The 10,164-nt window shown below is 39.8% G+C and overlaps 1 protein-coding gene across 4 annotated transcripts in view; it reads right to left on the bottom strand.

Moving 5' to 3' along the window:
* Positions 1-5,599: 5,599 nt before the first annotated feature.
* The window catches only part of KCNN2 (potassium calcium-activated channel subfamily N member 2), a gene marked incomplete at its 5' end in the record, with an annotated part of 79,578 nt that continues 75,013 nt past the window's right edge, over positions 5,600-10,164 (bottom strand). For 3 of the 4 annotated variants that reach the window (XM_084504456.1, XM_084504457.1, XM_084504458.1), the window contains one exon: positions 5,600-9,846. In XM_084504456.1, the coding sequence (XP_084360582.1) occupies positions 9,559-9,846 (288 nt within the window). In that variant the 3' untranslated portion in view covers positions 5,600-9,558. The remainder of the gene's footprint in view (positions 9,847-10,164) is intronic. The other variant, XR_014687262.1, reaches the window with a different exon arrangement.

Here is a 10,164-nt window from a genome sequence, read left to right as displayed (position 1 = left end):
ACCTGCTCTAGGGAAGCTGCGTTGGTAGGGGAGTTGGATCCAGTGATTTCTTGAGGTCCCTTCCAACCCCTACAATTCTATGATTCTGTGATTAGTTCTCAAAATGTTTTTGGCACTTAGATCATTGATCTGCTCTGTGTCCAGTTCACTTCCAAATCCCACCAGAAACAGGCTTATTGTTGTGAATGTGACATGTGCAGGGTGCCTGATAACAATGTTCAGACTGTCTCAGACTCTATAAAGAAGGAGCAAAGCACCAAGTCCATAGGGATTCCTCCCAGCCAATAATACAAGAGAGAGGCTGGAGGGAAATGTGCTCCTGGTACTTTGTTTGGGCCTTGGAACCCATCCTTCCTGCCTTCTCCTGTCACAGAGGGCACAAAGCTGACTGATGGGTGGTTAAGCTGGAAAGGATCAGGAGAAGAAATCTGCATGATGCCTCTGGCTCTAATATGTACAGTTCTGTTTGAGTCATCTGAGCACATATGGAAAATTAGACGGCTGAACCAAATAGAACCAAATAGGGTCATTGGTACCCAGGTTTGGGGTTTGTTTAGCTGTTTCTCTTAAAAACAAACAAACAAACAAAAAAAATTTCTTCTTCTGGCAAAATGACTGAACTCCTAGTATATTTATGGATGAGGGACCCCATCTTTGAGGGGTGTGAAATCAAATCTCAGGTAAAGGAGTGGTATTTCCTATAGATTAATTTGGACAGATGAATGTTGTTCTCTGTGACTTCCCTTCCACGGGAGAGTTATCTATCAGAAATGCCATAAAACAGAAATATGAATTTACTTGCCATCAAGATTTTATGACAGTCATCTTGAGAGTTATGTGGATCCACAGTACATGAGAGACTTCAGGGAAACTTCTGGCTTTGTTTAAATAAAGTATTGAGCAGTGGCATAATGCTTCTTTGTTCTTCACAAGGCCCAAATCACCACATCCTTTTCTGTGCTCTTTTGTGTGGTTGCCTTGTAGCTAGCCTTAGTGCTCGGTCTATTTATCGTGTGCTCAGCTGAACTGAGCCAGGGCTGGTCAAATAACTGCAGAGCCACTTGTGCAGCCATGCAAGGTGTGCTATTCTCTAGCTCCTTGCAGGACAAGGAGCACAAGTCAAAGCAGGTGGAACTTCATATCCTGAATTCTGCGTTGAAATGCCAGCAGTTATCACCTTGCCATTTCATACACGAATAGGAAGCGTTTTCTTCATCAGGCTGGAAGGTTACACAAGGTCCTCTGCCTGACAATGTCTTTCTTACACCCAATGAGCAAAGATCAAAGGGGGGAGGGTGAAGACAGCCTCCTTCAAAAAGAAGACTTTGCCAACCTGCTTGTCATTTAGAAAAAGCTTAATGCATAAATGTCATGGAAACAGCCTGTTCCTATTGAATAAAACTGACACTGTTCTTCATATGCCTTCCTTCTTAATCTTTTTAATTCAGGGGAAAAAAGAAGGCAAATGTTAAATAGTCAAAAGCAAATATTTTCTATGGTAGCAGTTTATCTGTCTGATTTTTTTGTCTAGTCCTCTTTGAATACTGTATGAACAGCTGGACAACTCTGAGCAGAACACCAGCAGGGGAAGTAGATGTTTGCACTGGTGGAGTCTGAGCTACAGACAGATACCTTGTGCTGCCACAAGGCACCACCCCTTGCCTACACTGTCTGTAGAGCTAGCCCATGCTCTTCCATGGCATATTTGGACACAGCCATCAAAGAACAATTTAACCCTATCCATTGACCACTAAGAGAGATGCCAGGCTGTCCCAGCTGAGGATCAAACCCTCCCTCTGTCCTACTTCTACTTCTGTGACATTGATTGCAAATCTTGTTTGGAAAGCCTATCCACCACTTGCCCAACCCTCTTCTGTTTCCCTTCTGCTGAAAAGAGTATCAGCACTTCTGGAAGTGCACTTATTTCTTGCTGCTGTATTACAGCAGTTCCTTCAAACTGAAAATAAGTAGAGCTGAATCACTAAAAATATTCGATACATCGGAGAAAACAGGGTAGCAAACCAGGAAATGCAATCTTGAGTATTGGAGTGCTGGAAAAGCAGTCTACAATTTTTAGAGGGCTAGTCAATGCCTGTCTTCACACAAGGCCTGACACAATTATTTCATCTCTCTCTCTTCTTCATAAGACTTTAATGTTTAACTACTTATAAGCTAAGCTCCTAAATCTTACTGGCCAGGCAGAGCACCATAGTAAGTTCTGTTCCTCTTGAGTCTTGACGTCTGATGCTGGTGGTTTTGATCTCAAAGGCTGGCACATGTCAGAAAAGGAGGCCCTGCTGCGTGGCACAGCTTTGCCTGTTCTTGCAGTGGAGCAGCAGACCCCGTGGTTTCCACACAGCAGCATTACAGCCCGTCAAAATGTGTGCTGACTTACAGTGCTTGAGATGTGATGTTCATTCCATCAGACTATTTGAGAAATATAAAAATGCAGTGAAATATATAGAGATGCAGGTGGAAGAATGGACTCCCAGGTTATGAACCTTAACAAGGGGGCTGCGACCTTTCAGACTGGATCTTGCTCCCAAGTGGCCTGGGGCTACCCTGCCTTTCAGATCACCATTGTGGTAAGTGATATTTGTGAAATTAGAGTATTGGGGGGTCTGAAAGTTACTGTTATGCCACCTTGTATTGGAAACAGTTGTTTAAATTTAGGAGGGATTAAAATAGACTTCTTGTTGTCATACGTGTATGTCATGTCCATGTGCTGATCTTTGTGGTTCCCACACAGGAAGGAGAATCACAGAATCACAGAATTTCTAGGTTGGAAGAGACCTCAAGATCATCGAGTCCAACCTCTGATCTAACGCTAACAGTCCCCACTAAACCATTTCCCTAAGCTCTACATCTAAACGTCTTTTGAAGACTTCCAGGGATGGTGACTCCACCACTTCCCTGGGCAGCCTGTTCCAATGCCTAACAACCCTTTCAGTAAAGAAGCTCTTCCTAACATCCAACCTAAAACTCCCCTGACGCAACTTTAGCCCATTCCCCCTCGTCCTGTCACCAGGCATGTGGGAGAATAGACCAACCCCCACCTCGCTACAGCGTCCTTTAAGGTATCTGTAGAGAGCAATAAGGTCGCCCCTGAGCCTCCTCTTCTCCAGGCTGAACAAGCCCAGCTCCCTCAGCCGCTCCTCGTAGGACTTGTTCTCCAGGCCCCTCACCAGCTTCGTCGCCCTTCTCTGGACCCGCTCAAGCACTTTGATGTCCTTCTTGTAGTGAATGGGCCAAAACTGAACACAGTACTCGAGGTGCGGCCTCACCAGAGCAGAGTACAGGGGGACGATCACCTCCCTTGCCCTGCTGGTCACACTGTGGAGAAATCCTGCTCCAGCAGGAATTTGGTCTCATTCAATTTGGGTTGGCAGAGCACTGCCACATTTCATTTTGCACATATTTTTGCTACTCAGTACATCATAAAGGTTTTTTGAAGGGCAATTCTGAGTGTCTAAAACTGATCCTTAGGTAGCTTTTGTTCTTGTGATTTGTTGCTTGTTTTATTTTGTTGTTTGTTTGTTTATTGATTGATTTTTGCTTTATGTTTGCATGAAACCTCATCTCTTGTATGTTTATGTATTTATTTGTTTATTTTTCTGGAGGCTAGAGGCCTGTCTTTTGAAACATTTATCTGTCACAAGATTTTTCAGAATTTTTCCTTGTTTCTATTAGTTTGGAGTTCTTTGTTAAAAAGAAAATAAAAAAAATCTTGCTTTAACTTTTTGCAATAAGCTGACTTCATATCTCTGTCACTGTTTCATGACTTTTCCATAAGGTGATGGATATTATGCACTGTGTGTTCCTAGACCTCATTGTCAGGAAGTGTAATTGCATGGTCTCTTCCTTTGTCCAATGCCCACGACTTTCAGACCTGGAGTGAGGCTTCACTTAAATCTTCCTCAGATCTGAAGCCAAGCCCTGTAGCTGGTCGATGCATATACCTCAGTGTTTTTTTCTAAATTCATGACTATTCCTGGTGCCACATGACAGTTGATCATTTAACTGGACTAGAGATGCTTTTCAGCTCCAAGACCTGTGTTGTAACCACAGAGCCAAACACACAGCTCCTCTTTAGACTTGGCATATTTGGAAATGCAGGTTTGGAAGCCAACAAGAGGTCAGAGTAAGCATCCTTTTAAAGCAGAACCTCATACTCTAACTAAAAGCTTGTTGCTTTCTTCATGTATAATTGAAAACTCTCTTAATTCTCCTAAATATTTGAAGATACTACTGGGTTTAAATGAATTTGAATGCAAGGAAAGTCAGCATAAAGCACTTCAGGCTTTACTTCTCCATCTGATTTAGTTACTTGCCACATTGGATTACAACAGGTACATGTTTGTAGCTTATGATTTTTCCTGCACTGCAGCTGTGTTGCATGCCCTACATATATTATGCAGAAAGGGTCCCCTGCAGGAGAGACTTCTTCATAGGAAAGCCTGGAAATTATTGACCTAGCCAAACTTTAACAGCATCTCTGATAAAGTGAAATATAGAGCAATATGGTCGTGCCAGTTCTGGCAACTGAATGCATTTTAGCTTTCTGTAGGGCACATCTGCACAGGTGAGCCCAGACCATACCGCACCTGCTCCATCCCTCTGCCGAGCTGCCTGGCTGCAAGCACTTCTTCGCAGGAAGCCAGGCAACTGCATTAGGCGTGGTGCTGTGCTAAGCCATAAGGCTTGAGCAGAATTTCATGAATTACCAGCACTCTACTCTCCTCTTCCTTCTGCTCATCTTGCATATCAGGCTGATCCTGAGAGATGTGCTCTGTGCTGTGCTTGCTCACTATGGGGTTTCTGGATGAGGATTTGATATGCAGATGGTGAGGCACTTGGGCAGGTCAGAGACATACCTGTGCACACCTGACCACAACGTGTCTCCTATGTATTTTATTTTTTTTCCCAGTTACGGAAGGGCAAAGACCCTTGTAGATATTTCCTAAATGTTTTGGAGGAAAAAGGCTAACTGATGATACAGCCCAGCATGCTGGCAGGCATAAGATCAGACTCATGAGTCCTGATGGCATGGGTTGACAGATGTAGGCTAACTTTATTCTTATGCATATATAAAGTTCAACATATTCTCTTTGAACTCTTGTTGACTCTTGTTGAGCCAACCATTTCTGTAAGGTCCACATCAGGATGGTGCTACTGTGTCAGTGCTCCTCTGGGCTCCAGCTGGCTTGCATGATGGCCAGAGTGCTGTGGGGTGGGAAATTTGTGTCTGCTTCTACTTGAGCACGGAGATATCCTGATGGAAGCAGGTTGCTAAAAGTGAGACACTGCTGTGTTAGCTTTTTCCTGCACCCTACCTCCCCACCATCCCCTTACTTGGCTGCTTCTCACCACTTAGTAAATGTTTTGTGAGAAGTGGACTAAAAAGGCAAAAGGACTTTAAAGGCTTCCTTTAAAGAAAAAAAAAAAATGTATATATCTTTCAGCAACAAAAAGTTTGACAGATGGTGAGAACAGACTCACTAATCAGAAAACCTTCTCTCTGAAGATAAAACTTAGTGAGGATTTTTCACAAGTCTTAGGGGAAAAAAAGCTTTCAGACAATTAACACTTGTACTACTGATTAAGGTAATAGGTTTTATTCTGAATATGAGACACTCATATTTAAACCATTTATTATTTCATACGTAGATATGCTTTTAATGTGCATTGTATCAATGTCCATGTATGATCTGACATAGAAAGAGTCTTACAAACTGATCACCAGTAAAACAGTTTGCCTACCACCCATCTTTGACCTCTCATGACAACAGTGATTCAGACCCATTCAAGGAAACCATGGTTTTTGAACATCTCACGAGGAAAGGTATGGAGTTCCAGAAGGTGTTCAGGGATCCTAAGCTGGTTGCTTAACTTTTAGAGAAGTTCTTTCTGAATCAGATCCATCTTTACGGAGACATGGGAGGTAAAGAATGGCTGAGTTGCACGGGTCTTTTCCAGGAAGATCTGCAGGCTTACAAAAGATAATGATTTAGAGAATTAAGAACTACAGAAGAATTTCCAAGTTATTTATGGTGTGAACATATTATTCTGATTTTGCAAAGACTTAAAATGTAACAAAAAAAAAAATACTATTTAAATCAATGTACTTAGTTTTAAGCATGGTGAATGGGCCTACTTGTGATCTTACATTCCAGTCTTTACAGCCAAGATATCTTTGCTAAGTGTCATTAAAAATGCCGCAGTTTGCAACATGACTCAAAAGTAACTGATAAATTAAATTAGTACCTGGAACAGTGAAAAGGACATGTTCAATCACAAGTAAAAGCTGAATTTTCCAATCAGTGAAGAGGGGTATGCATGAAGGTTTTCAACTGTAACACAGTAAATATGCTATATGCTCTGAGGGGGATTCCTTGTTATTTGTAAGTGATCTTTCAAAGAAAAACCTAAGAAAAATCTATGTTCAACTACACAAGCAGTTTCAGAGATCAGTCATAGCGATACTTTTCCTTTTGGTTAGCTGATATGCTGAACATGGGGAAAGAGTTGGAGTTTCGGATATAAAAAATCATTAATGGAATTTGTGGTACAAGACTCTAATAAGAAAAGATGAAAGGGAATCTGAAAGGGAATCTTGTATTAGGAGTCAGAAAATTAAACCCATGTACTTTGTGCTCTCTCGAATGTAAGTCTGTGTATGTCTTGTCTTGGATTGGATTCAAATGGAGTGCTTTAAGTGCTTTGCAAAACCAGGTATTAGAAGAAAAGACTCATCAGTACAAAAAATGCAGATAAAATATTTGTAGTGATCTTTAGAGAGAACTAAGAAACTGAACTGGAATATTTCACGGTGTCATCATTTGCTGTTTGCTTTAAAAACTAAGACAAAAGAAATCCAAAAGAATTTGGCAGACTGTTATAGAACCCGACTGATGGGGATAGTCGCATCACATCTATCAGCCCTCCCTGCATAAAGCTACAGCAAGAAGTTAGTACGTTTGCTTGGTTTGGTCTCCTGTGTTGTAATGGGTAACACAAGACTGAGAGGTCAAAGATGACAGTAGGTCTCTCACATCAGAATAAACCAGCTCAATACTTGCAGACAGATCTTAAGTCAAACTTAACTCTGAAAGATTGGCAAGAATTTTCAATATGGAACTACAGTTCTTTTAAAATCCCATTGTACAACCCAGAGGAGAAAAAGGGAAAAAAAGAGTCTTAAAATATAAAAAAGATGTAGTAAGCAAGAAAAGAGCTAGTTCACACTGACAAGACAAAGGATGCATTTAAACTACAGCACACATATTTCACTTTCAATGACAGAAAAACATCCTTAAATTAAACACAAAAAATGGGAGAATGAGAAAAAGAAAAATATTCAAGGAAGAATTCTGCAACTTGACTACTAAATTCCAGTATTATTAATCACTACTTCTAATTCTACCAACAGGATGAAGAAGGTGGGCTCATGACCCTTCAAAATCTCACCCAGTTTAGGACTAGCAAAGTATTAGCACTATATAATATCCCCTTTTTTTTTTTTTTTTTTTTTTTTTTTTTGTCCTTTGGTAACTGAGAGAGATGAACATCACAAAAACAGAAAAATCCCCAAAGCAGAACTGCAAATACTGCACATACAGCTTATTATTTCCAGTCACAAAATACCACAGTCTATAAGGAAGGCACTCTAAAGGTATGCAACTGTGCTGCTCATCCAGGGGGGAAATACTGCAAAGTCATCATCTTTCTCAAAGACATAAAAGTGCTGGAGAAACACGTGAGCTTTTTATAAACAAGCAATGCCACTGTATGTAACTTACATCTATCTATTATACTTTGTACCAAAAGAAAAAAAAAAGGCAAACCACTTATTATAAATAGGCCCAAAGTGTCTGTTGTTTTTCAGATTCTGTACCTGGCTTGGGGAATTTCGGGAGCTTGGAGAGAAACGCTCCCCTGCCTTATCTAGCACCACGCTGCCCTGACTTTCTCTACTACTGTCCTCCCTGGCTATTGCTACTGACCAAAACTCACAAACTTCTGTAGAGCAATCATCATTTCCCTAAAACATGCACATCAGTTACATCTAGACAGATGTAGTACTCCTTGGAAACAGTTAGCCATACCTACTTGTTACACTTAGCTATTGTGTCACCTTTCACTGTAAATTAAGAGGGGAGGGCGCAGGGCTAGTGTATTTTATAAATATCAAATATGATAAAATATTTTATAAAGTCTTATAACTTCCTGCTTATAAATAGAAATCAAGAATGCAAGTTGCATGTGCTGAGCATTTAAGCTTACCTAGGTTTGCTACTCTGGAATATAAACAAGGAGAAAAGTCAGCCAGAACTTTTTCACAAACATGTACACTATGCTTTGGTTTCTCAAGAAAGACCTTATTATCTCTGCATGGAAGTAACATAGTACGGATACCCCACTCACATAACTCCGGTCTACAGCAGGTTTACTACAATTTTTTGGAAATATTGTTAAAAGTTTCTTGCTAAACTTGATGGCATAGCAGAAACCACAGGGATTATCTAAGCATAATGTATACAGGACGTTGTGCTGCCATCACACAAGCGTGTACACTCCAACTCTGTGTGTCAGTCATTCACTCCAGAAGCACTAAATACAAAAAAAAAAAAAGGAAGCAGAGAGAGTTAGGAGCAACCCAATATTTCCAAAACCAAGTAGCACTAATGGGAGACTTCCAGCTTGAAAGTGATGCTTCTGTCTGGACATACTTACCTGGAGTAATTATGAGACTCCAAATAAATGAATAGGACCCTTCCTGTGCTTTTTGCACATCAGCAGCTTTACAAATAGTCAGTTTAAAAGATCTTTGCCATGGGCATGGCATAAATAACTTTATATACATATATATATATGTATATGTATTATCTATGTGCGTGTGTACAAATGCGTGTTAAACAAAAGCCCTAAGAAGATCTTAAAAAACCCATAGCATACTTCTTAACTCATTTTCTAGGATAAACTATGTTTTTAAGTAATCCCTTCAGAAACTGAAGCTGTCAGTGACCTTTTAAAATGACTATATATTATTCAGCACACTGTTAGATGAACACTGATTTTTTTCCCCCTCCACTGCAAGCAAAGTTTAGTGAATTGGTTTTCATACTGAGGGATAATGATTAAGCTTCAATTTTCTTTCTTAAATGTTTACAGTTAGGCCTTTTGATTGTGAGCTTTTTAAAAAACTGTTAAAGTCCAAGTAACCAAGCAACTATGTGCAGAAATTAACCTTTTTATTATATTATATATTGTAGTAGTAAAGTTTGTTTGAAGTGCATGAATAAAAAGTTAGTGAAATTACAGGAGGAACAATCTAATATAGCAATAATAGGTGCATTCACTGTGCATCTGAGAGGAGGATGGGGGAAAAAAAAAAGAGTTTTCACTCATTTTGGCCTAAAACATTGTGTTCAGGTTTCCAGGATTCTGACATCAGAACCCAGATAACACTGGTTAGAACCATAGGGCTTTACAATAAAAGCTAAAATATTGACCATATGATGGCAAAAAGTCTTTATTTTGTGGTTAACTTATTCTCTTCTAGCTACTCTCTGATGAAGTTGGTGGTGCTGTGGATGAGGATCTCCTTCTTCTTGACAAAGATCGTGATCGTTCAGCACTGTAGGCAACATGCTTATCATAATTTTGTATCTGAGCCTCGAGGAAATCCCTCTGTTGCTGGCTGATTGTCTGGCTAATCAGTCCAGGTAGAGCTTGAATACTACCAATTAAAGTTTCCAGTTTAGTTTCCAGAGTAACAATTCTCTTTTCAAAATCTTCACTTCTTTCATTTAAGTCAGAAATCATGTCATACATGATGTTTTGAGTCTGAAAGTAGAAGGACGTAAATAAAGGTTTAGATAGATCTTAAAAAATATTGTAACATGCAGTAAAATCTACAAGGGCTTGCAAACACTTTTGTACTCCACAAGGAAAAAAAATAAATAATAATAAGTAATAAAAAAAAAGATATAGCCTTGTGAAATAATTTTACATGTAAATTCAGAACAAACTTTTTACTAACTCTGTTGAGCAGAAACATAACACATTTTGAGTAGCACTTTGAATGCCAAGATCTAAACGAATTAGACAAAACAGCAGACCTTTTTTTTTCAGAAGTTCAGGTGCTTAGAAATGCACCATGCC

This window comes from Aythya ferina, assembly GCF_964211825.1.
Source record: "Aythya ferina genome assembly, chromosome: Z".
In the NCBI taxonomy this organism is placed as follows: Eukaryota; Metazoa; Chordata; class Aves; order Anseriformes; family Anatidae; genus Aythya; species Aythya ferina.
This window is presented reverse-complemented; position numbering and strand designations above follow the sequence as displayed.